General features: G+C 58.5%; 1 protein-coding gene across 1 annotated transcript in view; it reads left to right on the top strand.

Annotated features, from left to right (window-relative positions):
- Pepd (peptidase D) overlaps window positions 1-12,198 on the top strand; it is a 90,986-nt gene that overhangs the window by 77,847 nt on the left and 941 nt on the right. Inside the window, exons 12-13 of the mRNA XM_069998567.1 lie at window positions 593-741; window positions 9,615-9,799. Of these exons, the coding sequence (XP_069854668.1) occupies window positions 593-741; window positions 9,615-9,799 (334 nt within the window). The remainder of the gene's footprint in view (window positions 1-592; window positions 742-9,614; window positions 9,800-12,198) is intronic.

Genomic DNA, 12,198 nt, shown 5'->3' with positions numbered 1-12,198 from the left:
AGAGGTGCCAGCCAGACACTCCCGGTATGTGGACAACAGATTCTGCAGCTCAGTCCGTGTTGTCTGCTGGGCCCTGTGCAAACTCCCCAGGCTCCTGCCAGCTCCTTCTTCCTTCCCTCTGTCTGTGAGCACTGCCTCTGCCTGGCCAGGTACATGGCAGACCTGGAGGGCCATCATCTTACATAGGCAGATAGCACCTGTCCGCCCTTCCTGAGTCTCCACATGAGGCCTGACAGAAGAGCTACTGAGGCCAGGCCAGGGAAGGTGACCCCAGCCCCCTTGGCCAGCCCTGGGACTGGCAAGAGCCCTGTACCACCCTCACTCGTGAGGACAGATGGAGGTCTTTCAGGATGGCCCTGGGTTTCTTTGCTCCTCACACCCCATGGGGCCGGGGGTGGGGGGAAGCCATAGGATTGAACTGCCTTTGCTGTTCACATCTCCAGATGGGGCGGCCTCTGCTCCCTCCATACGCCAGGCCCAAGAAAGTTGCCCTGGAGTGTGAGGTGCGAAGGAAGTGGGAGGAGTAAGGGGGAGCTGGTGCCCTTGAGTAACTCTCCCCACCCCCCACTTCTTGCTCTCTTTTCCCCCACAGCTTGTTTGACATGGGTGGAGAGTATTACTGCTTCGCTTCCGACATCACCTGTTCCTTTCCTGCCAACGGCAAGTTCACTGAGGACCAAAAGGCCATCTACAACGCAGTGCTGCGGAGCTGCCGGGCTGTCATGAGCACCATGAAGCCAGGTGAGGAGCAGGCGAGGGGAGCTAGCCAGAAGCTGGCTAGGGGAAGCACTAAGGCACTGTGGCTGCTCGAAGTGGTCCTGCCTTCTGTGGTTCACATCTCTTCCCCATCATGGACCCAGTGAGATCCCTAATGGCTTCAGATCCTCTGGGTCACTCCTAGAACTGCAGGGCTGGCCACCAGTCAGACACGGCCCCTGAGCCAGGCACCAGTGGCTCATGCCTGTAAATCTAGCTGCTCAGGAGGCTGAGATCTGAGGGTCACAGTTCAAAGCAAATTTGGGCAGGAAAGCCCTTGAGACTTATCTCCAATTTTAAAAAGCACCCAAAAAAGCTGGAAGTGGAGCTGTGGCTCAAGTGGTAGAGCATTACCCTTGAGAAAAAAAAAAAAAAGCTCAGGGACAGCACCTAGGTCCTGAGGTCAAGCTCCGGGACCAGCACACACACACACACAAAATAGCAGTGCCTGGGCCTGATTGCTTGACCCCCATGTCACATCTGGCCACCTCTCAGCACATCCCTCTACCCACACCCATCACCGGGACACCAGCGTGTCCCCAGACCTGTCCCAAAGCAGACCCCACCTCAGGAAAAGTCTGGCCAGCTTTGGATGCTGGCATCTGGTTAGACTCTAGGCAGGAAGCTTCTCCCCTGGATGGCTCTTTTCTCATCTGTATGCAGCCTAGAGAAACTGAGCTGAATGATGCTGCCTGGCACTTAAGTTCTCTGTCGTGGTCATTTGTCCCAGCCGCCAAGGTGGAAATGAGTCTCAGCTCAGACCCAACTCTCTCAATAGGTAGCTAGGAGCCAGCTTGTTGCCTGTCCTCTGGCCTTTAGTAGCCAGCTTCCACTGGTGTACCTCCCCCCGGCCCACAGAGGTGCCATGACCCTGAACATTCACACCAGCAGTGTCCCTCCAGCAGGGCTAGATTCTGGCCTGCTTCAGGGACCTTAGGTCCATCAGGCTGAGATGTGGGGTCCAGGTGTGAGGGGGTGGGTGGGGGGACAAGGCCTTGTCTTCATGACAACACATGGTATCCTGAAAGCCTTGGCTTCCTTACAGCCCGAGCATGGCTTTGCCCTAAGCCCACTGGGGACACGTGGCTCCTAGGCCCCCCCTGGCCATGCTTAATGCTTAGCTTGGCTGCTCTGGTGGGGACAACTTTCCCCTCTCCCCATGCCTACCAGTCCCACCGAGGCACGGCCATTGGGTGCTGTCACAGATCCACAGATGTGGGAAAGGATGGTCAGGCAGGGCCGGAGCAGAGACATCTGAGATTTAGGGTTCACCCGAGCTGGGGGAGGGCTCCCCTTTCTACCTGGAGTCATCCGGCTGGAGTCAGATACATCCCCACCGCACTCTTCTGCCCAGAACCTACCAAAAGTTGGAAAGCCAGGAGCACCTGGTGACGCCCGCCTTTGCTTCCTGTGCCCTCTGGGCCCTAAGGCAGGCTGGAGAGAGCCAAGCACCCTCCATAAGCCATATAGGGGTCTCTGCTTCAGAAGAGAGAACACCACGGGGCCCCAAAGTAGAGAAGCCCTTGATCCAGACAGCCCTAGGCCTGGCCCAACTCAGCTGCCCGCTCCCATGCCTCTCCAGCCCCTCAGTCTTCTCAGGTCCCCAGCTGGCCCCAAGCCCAGGGCCATGCCAGGAGGGCTCAGCTAGCCCTGTCCCTGGCATCTGCCCTTTGCTGAAAGGCCAGCACAGTGCTGGCTGTGTCCAAGTCTCTCTTCATGTTCTGGGTCCCCTTGGGGCCCTGGGCTGAAGGCTGGACATGGAGTTCCTAAGCGGTGGAACTGTGGTGGCTCTGTGGAACCTTGATTTTAAAAAAGAAGATCCTGAGCCCCAGGACTGTAAAGCCCCAGGATGTGGCCTCTGGCCTCCAGAACTTGCTGGCTCAGCATTTGGCCGCCCAGCCCTTGTGGCCCCACAGCCACAAGCGCAGGCCAAAGTGCTGGTTTGCAGGGGACCTCAGATCTGTCGTCTCCAGAGGTGGCACAGTGTGGGCAGGCCTTTATGTGTGGCCCTGGTTTCATCCCCAGGTTCCCCACAGAAGCTAAAGAGCTGGCAGGGGAGACAGCCGGGATGGGAGGGGGGGTGGGGGGGGGAGGGGGGCGGGGAGTACTGGGGACAGGAGGCAATGTGAGGCCCAGGCCACAGCCCACAGCCCCGGAATCAGAGTGTGCATGACAGGCAAGTTCAAGAACAGGAACTCAGACCTGCCCTGAAAGGAAGATAAAAGAGGAAATCCTGAGATTAAACATGCTCCTGAGGGGTACAGCCGCAGGGCCGCAGCATCTCAGGTGGGTCACCCTCTTTAAAAGTGGCAGTGCAACTGGGTGCAGACACTCAACACTTGTAATCCTAGCTTCTCGGGAGGCTGAGCTCTGAGAATCAGGTTTAAAGCCAACCTGGGGAGAAAGATCTGTGAGACTGTTATTCCAATTGTGCAAGAAAACAAGCTGGAAGTGGAGCTGTGGCGCAAGTGGTAAAGCACCAGACTTGAGTGAAAAAGCTAAGGGCTGGCGCCTAGACCCTGAGTTCAAGCACCAAGTGGGGAGGGGGAAGTAGGAGTAGCATAGTGTTTATAGGAGCAGTCAGTCCCCAGGACATACGCTGGGGACAACAGACCCTCACAGGGGGACGCAACCCCAAGAAACAACCCATGCACAAGAAGAAAGAGCCAGAACCTGGATGTTCACGTGCTGGTCTGTGCGTGATGCCAGAGGGCGACAGAGTTGGGACCATGTGCAGTGTGTTAGGGACCTTTGCATTCTTTCTTACCTTTATTTTGTGCCTGTCCTGGGGCTTGAACCCAGGTTCCTGGATGCTGTCCCTGAGCCTTTTTGCTCAAGACTAGGGCCCTATCACTTCAGTAACAGATCCACTTCTAGCTTTTTGGTAGGTAGTTCATTGGAGGTAAGTCTCAGAGGCTTTCCTGCCTGGGCTGGCTATGAACCATGATCCTCAAATGTTAGCATCCTAAGTAGCTAGGATGACAGGTATGAGCCACTGGAGCCCAGCTCACAGGTGCTATTTGGAGGGAAGTTTGGCAGCTGGCTTTGGGAAGCTGGCATCTCTCTCAGGTCCTCTGCTAGTTTCAAAATGCCAGGCTTTAGAGACTGGCCTTGCTCATACCTGGCCACCTTGAGCCTGGGAGCGGCCAAGCCCTGGCTGTAAGAAACACGCTGGGGCTTGGGCAAGAGCTCCATGGCTCCTCTGTATAGGTGGTCTCCTGGCTGGCACAAAGACCCTGTCCAGCAACCCCCAGAAAGTGGCCAGGCCCTTGGCCCCCTCTGCACTAAGGAAGATGGAGGACACCGGATCCCCTGACTCCTGGGACCTAGCATTAGACCTAGCTGTAGCAACAACCGAGCTCAAATGACCAGTCCCTGCAGATATCTGAGGTGCTCCCTACTTGTGGGCTTCTCTGCTGGCCCAGGGAGCCTGTTGCTGGGCCTTGATTCTGCTTCTGAGGAGTGGGGGGGAGGGGGAGCCCTCCACTGTACCCCGTACCCCACACTGAACCACCTGTGCTGCCAAAGCGTGGCCTCTTGAGGTCCCCCAGGGCACAGCCAGACTCCATCTGATCACAGGGCTGGGGGTCAGGAGGCCTATGCCCACAGCTGTTGTCCAGCTGTTGGAGTCTTGTTGTCACCCCATAGCACGGAGGTGGCCATGGCCAGCAACCCCCTGCCCGTCCTCTCGGAAGCACCCTCCTCCCCCGTTTGTGGGCCCAGTAACTGGGCCAAGATAAACACCCTGCTGAGACTGGCAGGCTGCTTCCTGTGACCCTCGAGGGAAATGTAAATAAAAGCAAGCAGAAAGTCACAGAGCAGCGCCCAGGGGAAAGGCAGAAATGAAAATGATCAGAATACAAAATAGGGCTGGGGGGGTGGGGTTGAATGCAGGTTGGGTGGGCACAGGGAGGATGTCCTTCCTGTTGTGCTGAGCCTGGCCAGATGAGGCGCTGGTGAGCAGAAAGGGGGCTGGCCAGGCTGCAGCTGCAGTACCCGGGAATGCTCTCTCCCCTCCCGCCCCCCCATGGGCACTGGCTTCTAGCCAGGTTGAATCCAGGGTCATGCTGCTTTAGTGTCAGGGGGACCATGCCACCCCCAGCCATTGTGAGGGGAGCTGGGAAGTCCCCCATCCAGCAGAGTGAGCCGAGCCCCATGTCTGAGCCAGCCACAGCTGCACGGCCATCCCTAGAAGCCCTGCCACCGTGTGGCCTACACCCAGGTCCCCACATGCCACCTGCGATCACCCAAGCCTCCCAGCTACCCCATGCCTGGCGCCCAGAGCATCCCCTCCGTCCCGGCCCCCATCCTGGCTGCCACCCAGGTCAGTGCCACATAGAGCTTCTTTCTTTTTTGTGTGGGTCCCTTGGCTAACACTACTGTTTGAACCACAGCTCTACTTCTGGCTTTTGGTGGTTAAATGGAGGTAAGAGTCTCAGACTTTCCTGCCCAAGCTCCATCCTCAGATCTCAGCATCCTGAGTAGCTAGGATGACAGGCGTGAGCCACCCAGGCACCTGGCTACCCATGTAGTTTGGCGCGACATTCAGCACCCCTCTGCCCTTGCCCATGTGAAGCCAGAGGAGGGGACCCCAGAATTGGCCTGTTGTGGGGGGTTGGGCAGCAGCGCCTGCCTTCTGTGGACCTGGGTGGGTCACCTTTCCTGGCGACCCAGGCAGGAACGCCTGGCTGCATTTTCCACTGGCTGCCCCCATTAAGAGTCAGTGAGGCTGGGCACCAGTGGCTCACGCCTATAACCCTAGCTTCTCAGGAGGCTGAGATCTGAGGATCATAGTTCAAAGCCAGCCCAGGCAGGAAAGTCCATGAGACTCTTATCTCTAATAAAAGCACTAGAAAACTGGAAGTGGCACTGTGGCTCAAGTGGTAGAGCGCTAGCCTTGAGCTGAAGAGCTGAGGGACAGCGCCCAGGCCCAGAGTTCAGGCCCCACGACCAACAACAACAAAAAAAGAGGAACACAGGGAGTTTGGCAGCATGCCATGCAGAGATGTAAGTTGGGTGCCCGCTGGGGCAGGAGCCAGGACAGGGAGGATTCAGCATGGAGGCCAACCCCCTGGCCTCCCTGCCCCCACATACTCCTTCAGGGCGCTCTGCCAAGGGGTGCGGGAGAGACCTTCTTTGCCATGAGCTGTCCGAAGCACTGATGGCCACTACTTCCTGCTCTCCTGCAAGGGTGAGGGGGTCCTCAGGGCCCTGGCAGCAGGCGGGGGGGGGGGGGGGGAGGAGGGTGAGCAAGTTGGGTTGAGCTGGAAGCCCCTGGGCTCCACCCCAGCTGGGCCTGCCAAGAAATTTTCCTGCAGCCCCTGGAACCCAGGCCCTGAGCAGCCCCTCCTGAACCCCCACCCCCCCAAGCTTGGCTCTCAGTCATCTGTCCCCCGAGGGCTATCGTCCACAGATGAAGTGAGCTCTTTGTCTGGAAGCGGGGCTGTGGGGGCCTCTGCTGCCTTCCCGGCTTGGCTGTGGCGTGGGAGCCCCCGGGGCTGTCACACTCCGGGCAGGAAGCCTCGGGGCTGTGATGGATGCTGCTGAGGCTGGAGCTGGCGCACAGTAAGAGCACCGCCCAAGGGGGCCGGGCGGGCACAGGAGCGCAGCAGGGGGCCGCCAGCGGGCTGTGTGGCGCACCTGGGGCTCGTGTCGCTCTGAGCCTGCAGGTGCCCATCCCCAGCAAGGCTGCTTCCCCACAGATGGAAGCCAGCCAAGGGCCCTAGGCATTTGCCCTCGGCCATCTGTGCCATATTCCCAAGTAGGCCCAGGTTTGAGAGAAGCTTCCGGGAAGTCTGGACTAGCTGCAGGAAGAACAACGTGGCCAAGGCCCAGGTTCTTTCCTTTTTTCGATGCCAGTCCTGGGACTTGAACTCAGGGCCTGAGCACTGTCCCTGAGCTGCTTTTGCTCAAGGCTAGCCCTCTACCAACTTGAGCCATTTCCAACTTTTTCTGAGTAGCAGAGATAAGAGTCTCACAGACTTTTCTGCCCAGGCTGGTTTCAAACTGAGATCCTCAGATCTCAGCCTCCCGGGTAACTAAGGATGACAGGTGTGAGCCACAGGCACCCGGCACAAGGCCCCGCGTGGCATTCATCCACACAGGCAGTATAGGTTGTGCCAGGATACTAGTACCCAAGACCTCAGCTGCGGGGATGGGAGGAGGGCCTGAGGCCAGTTGGGAGGTAGGGGGACCCCAGCCTGTGCCCACCAGCAGCCCAAGCTCGAGGTCAGTGACCTTCACATACTCACGTGACCCTCGCAGCCGTGGGTGTCGCAACCACCACCCGCGCCAGAGGCTGGGGCCAAGTTGCTGGAGATTTAATGGCAGCCACAACCCTAACCACACACAGGCAGCAACTCTGCTCCTGGCCAAGAGCCGCACGGGCCTCCCTGAGGGTCCGCAGAGGAGGGGACCGGAGGCGCCATGGGGGCTGCTGGGGCAGCACACAAGGCGCAGGGACGGCCCCCATGAGAGCCACCGCGGTGTGATTTATACCTGACTCCTCCCTCTGCTGACGCCCAGCCAAGGCCTCAGCCCCCTCCCCCCCCCCCCCCCCCCCCCCCGCCATGGAAGTGAAACGAGCTGCATTTCCTGGGGCTCCCCTTTAGTGACTCCAGAAGGCCCCTGCAGCCTAAGTAGGAAGTTGGGAGTTAACTGGGGGTGGGGAGGGGAGGTCTGTAGAACCTTAGCCCGTGAATGAGCAGACCTGAGGGGTACTCAGCTTTACCAGGCTGAGCTTGGGCGGGGCACTGGTTATCTTGGGGTGGGGGAGATGGGAGAAATAAGTGGGCAGGTCTATGGAAGAACCTGAGAGTTGAGGAAAAGCATGTGACCGCAAGGGACAGTGGCTGGATCTCCAAGGAGGGAGCCACTTAAGTGCTAAGACCCAGAGAATGAGGTGTCTCGGGCTAGGCACAGGTCCAACAGGAAGCTTCAAGAATATAAAGGTCGCCTGGACAGGCGCTGGGGTCTCACACCCGTAATCCTATTACTCAGGAGGCTGAGGCCTGAGGATCCTAGTTCAGAGCCAGGATCCATGAGACTCATCTCCAATTCATCACCAAAAAAGCCAGAAGTGGTCTGGTGCCAGTGGCTCATGCCTATAATCCTAGCTACTCAGGAGGCTGAGATCTGAGGATCATGATTCAAAGCCAGCCTGAGCAGGAAAGTCCTGAGACTCTTACCTTCCAAAAAACCACCAGATGTGGCTGGGAAGGTGGCTCAGTGGTAGAGCGCTTGCCTTGCATGCCTGAGGCCCTGGGTTCGATTCCTCAGCACCACATAAGCAAAAAGAAAAAAGCCAGAAGTGGCGCTGTGGCTCAAGTGGTAGAGTGCTAGCCTTGAGCTGAAGAGCTGAGGGACAGTGCCCAGGCCCAGAGTTCAGGCCCCACGACCGGACCCAAAAAAAACCAACAAAAAAACCAGGAGTGGTGCTGTGGTTCAAGCGGTAGAGAAGTAGCCTTCAGCAAAAGAGCTCAGGGACAGCACCCAGGCCCAGAGTTCAAACCCTACAACCAAAAGAAAAGAAAGTTGGCCCTCCAGACAAGGCCTGTAACCCCAGGATAATCCCCTGGAAAGTATGGCAGGCTAGCTCTGGTGGCACAGCAATTGTCCAGGAGCGACTAGTGCCACAGCCCCCTGTGACCTGTCTGACCTAGGCAGCATCAGAGGCTGGGGAAGGAGGGAAACAGCAACCATCATCAGAGTAAGTGGGGCTTTCTAGAATGCAGACCAGGCCAGCCAAGCTGTGTGCCCAAAATGGCTCCAAACAGGAGCCAAGCATAGCTGGACTCATCTCAGGCCTGTGCAGTAGCCAGGCTCCTAGGAAAGTTGTTTGACCTAGGACCCTGCAGGCTGGGGTGGGTGCACAGGCTAGGCTCCCTAGCTGGCCGCATGGATAGATCCGGGCATCTCCCAGGCCCCCAGGGCCCAGGGCCAGACACTACCTGGGAGCAGCAACCCCTCACCCTCATCTGCACCTCCATATGGCCCATGATCCAACTTAGAGCATAGCACAGCCTCTCACCATGAGACATAGAGTCCCCAGGCTTCCCCTCCCGCAGCAGTGTGCAGGTCAGCCTGCTTCTCAGGTTGCACCATGAGACTGAACTTGGCAAGGCGGTGTCATGGGGACTGCCACCGGCTGCCCCATGGCCGGTGCACTGCCCCCCCAGCCTTGTCTGGTGCTCAGACTCTAAGGGGTCCTCAGAGTCCTAGGCAGGCTGGCGAGTGGGCTACTTAGCAGCCCCCTGGGCTTCCTTCCCCAGAACCAGCCGGGCTAATTCTGGCGTTAAGCCCTGGCCCCCACAGAGCCTGTGTGCCCCCCAAAGCGGCTTGAAAGGTGACATTCACCCCAGAAACGTGGGGCAAAGAGGAGCTTGATTAGCAGCCTGGGCCTGGCCATCCAAGCTACCCTGGAGATGATTCCAGACCCCTGCCCAACTGTGGGTGATGCTGTGCCAGCTGGACCTTCACCCCAGAAACCTTTGCTCCCCACAGGGGCTTCCAGGGTGACTAAGCCATTCTGTGGTATTCAGGGGTGCCCCTCCCTCGGCTGGGCCCCCTCTTGCTCTATAGGCAGAAAACCGAAAGTGGGGCTACAGTTCTGGGGTGGCATTGGGCCTGAGCCACCACCTCTGCTACTGGGAGACAAGGCTTTTGTCTCCCTAAGGCCCCTGGCCCCACAAACACTAAGTTGGGTAGCCATGGCAAGGGCTGAACCCCTTAAACAGAATGGGAAGACAGAGGGGTCCCAGGGTCCACACTCCTGGGCCCCATGGTGTGTGTCCCTCTCTGCCTAGCCCTGTGCGGGGGAGGGGGGCCCTAGCCCACCGCAGCCTCGCTGTGACCCCCAGGCGTCTGGTGGCCTGACATGCACCGCCTCGCCGACCGCATCCACTTGGAGGAGCTGACCCGCATCGGCATCCTGAGCGGCAGCGTGGACGCCATGGTCCAGGTCCACCTGGGAGCCGTGTTCATGCCCCACGGGCTCGGCCACTTCCTGGGCCTTGATGTGCACGATGTGGGAGGCTACCCTGAGGTCAGTGTGGGCGTGTCTGCAGAGTGGGTTTGTGGGGGCACTGGAGGGTTCTTGGGGCAGGTACGGGGTACAGTGGAAGCCAGCATTGTAGAGCTGCGCTGTGTCCCTCAGCGAGTCTGGTCCTTCACGCTCCTCCTGCTCCTGGCTGCGGCGCCCTCTGCCCTGGGCAGCACCTGCAGGCGGCTATGCCCACCACAGCTCCCGTCTGCCCTTCCCACCAGCCCTCAGAACCACCCGGGGGGGGGCCTTAGAACCCATCCCCCTCCCCAGGCCCTTCTGGGCAGGTAGCTGCACCCCTCCAGGCCCTGTGGCGGGGGGGGGGTGCAGAGCCATTCTCACTGCTTGGCCTGGTGCCCACCGTGCAGGGGGCCGATTGTGCAATCGGCACACACCCTGGGACCCACCAGCCAGTTAGCCAAGACTAGGCTTGGCCTCCTGGCTTCAGGGTATTTTGAAAGCATGAAGAATGATTTTTTTTGGGGGGGGGTAGGGCATTGCTCAAGAGGAACATTATTATTCAATTATTTTTTTTCCTCAAGTGTAAACAGTTAAATTTGAAGAAACAAAATCAGTTTTAATTTCCTAATTTCTGCCCCTCACCCATGCCATTGTGCGGGAGAGCCAAGAGGCCTCCAGACATTGTTAGCTGACGTTCGGGATTCATTAGTCGCCAAAGCACTTTTTTTTTTTTTTCCACCAAAGAAAATTGGCAGCAAACTGTTTTCATCTTTTCCAGTAAGCAGCTCTTTGTGCTCAGAGTCTATTCTTCTGACAGATAAACACTGGGGGAAGAAAATATGACTTTTCCTATAAAAGTCATTTGTTTTACTTCAGGCCTACAGACACATCTGGGTCTCCCCCGCTCAGAGCCCAGTAAAAGCTGAGGCATCCTGGAGCTCTCTGTGCAGGCAGAGGCAGGGATGGGTACCCCCAGGAAGGCTGGCATTCCTCGGCCTGTACCTCACTTGGCCCAGCCTTTCTCCGTCCTCAGCTCAGCTCTGTGCAGGGGTGGGAGTGGGTGGGGGGGTCAGCAAGCCTGACCCCCTGTGGAAGAGGAAGAAAGACGCCATCTTGGCAAGTTCCTGGCTGACAGCCATGTGTGGAGGAAGGGGATGAGACCTTTAGGTGCAACGTGAAAGGGATAGAGGGCAGGGGCAGGCAGACTCTGGAACAGAGCCCCAGGAGCTATCTGTGGACAGGAAACAGATCCTGCCCTTGCCGTGAGCGCCTCTCATCCAGGTGCCAGTCACCAGGCTAAACAGGTACCCCTGCCTGCAGAGCCCCCCTGCAGCCCAGCCTCCAGCTCGGCAGCCCAGAGGCGCTCTGAGCGGCCCAGCGTCTGCCCAGTGTGACCCACTAGGGTCCCTTCACTGTGCCCCAGTCTGTTCACACCAGGTCAGAGTGGCTGTCCCCGCCCTGATGGAGGCTCAGCCCCAGCCTTCCCTCAGAGGCTGAGCCAGCCTGGTTCTGTTACCTTACATGAACCACTAATTGAAGTCTGATGTTCTTGGCCCCCAAACAGTCAGAAGTGACAGCCCCATCTCCCTGCAGCTGGTTTCCTGGGGAGCTGCAAGTGAAGCAGAGCAAGCTCAGATCCTCCCCAGAAAGCTCGCTCGCGGCCCGCTCGCATAGAGGTCCCGGCCAGAGGCCAGAGGGACGCACAGGGACCCGAGGGAGCAAGGACATGAGTCCTCCACAGGCAGCCCCAGCGCACGTCTCCCTCCTGAGCCACCCTGCCAGCCGGTGCCCACGCGGGTCCTTCGCCTGCTGGTGCTGGCAGGCTTGCCCTGGTGGCAGCACTGCTCCTCTTCCTGGAGGCTCACGTGGAAAACTTGGGGTGGCCAGGGGTGGGGCCGGGAGCGGCACTGGCACTTCTGCGCCCGGTTTCCACTGCTGAAAGGAAAGATGCGCTCGGGAGGCCCGCAGCCTTCTTAAGAGCTTTTTTGGCTTGCCTCATTTGGCTGCTGCTGTTCCTCTGGCCTGGAGAGGGGGCCTCCGCGGGGGCAGCTGGGTGCCCTGCTAGCCCGTGGGCCCACCTGGGCAGCTTGTCCTTGTGCACGGGACCTTAGGGGGCTCTTGAAGGCAGCCCAGAAGTAACCAGCAACTCACAATTCAGAGATAGGTGCAAGCAGATGGGCCTTATCAGAAGGACCTGTGGACAGGTGAGGAGGCGTACACCTGTATTCCCAACAACTTGAGAGGCAGAGAACAAGAGGATCACAGTTCAAGGCCATCCTGGGCTAAAAGTTAGTGAAATTCCGCCCCCCCCCCCCCCCCCGCATCTTGACCAATAAGCTAAATGTGCGTATAATTCCATGACAGGAGGTATAGGTAGGAAGATAGCAGTCCAAGGCTAGTTCCAGGCAAAAACATTAGGAGTGTATTTGAACTCAATAACA

The sequence above is a fragment of the Dipodomys merriami genome, unplaced genomic scaffold (genome assembly GCF_024711535.1).
Source record: "Dipodomys merriami isolate MVZ:Mamm:240054 unplaced genomic scaffold, mDipMer1.0.p SCAF_52, whole genome shotgun sequence".
Lineage (NCBI taxonomy): Eukaryota > Metazoa > Chordata > Mammalia > Rodentia > Heteromyidae > Dipodomys > Dipodomys merriami.
The sequence above is the reverse complement of the archived record's forward strand: the minus strand, read 5'-3'. Positions and strand labels throughout refer to the sequence as shown.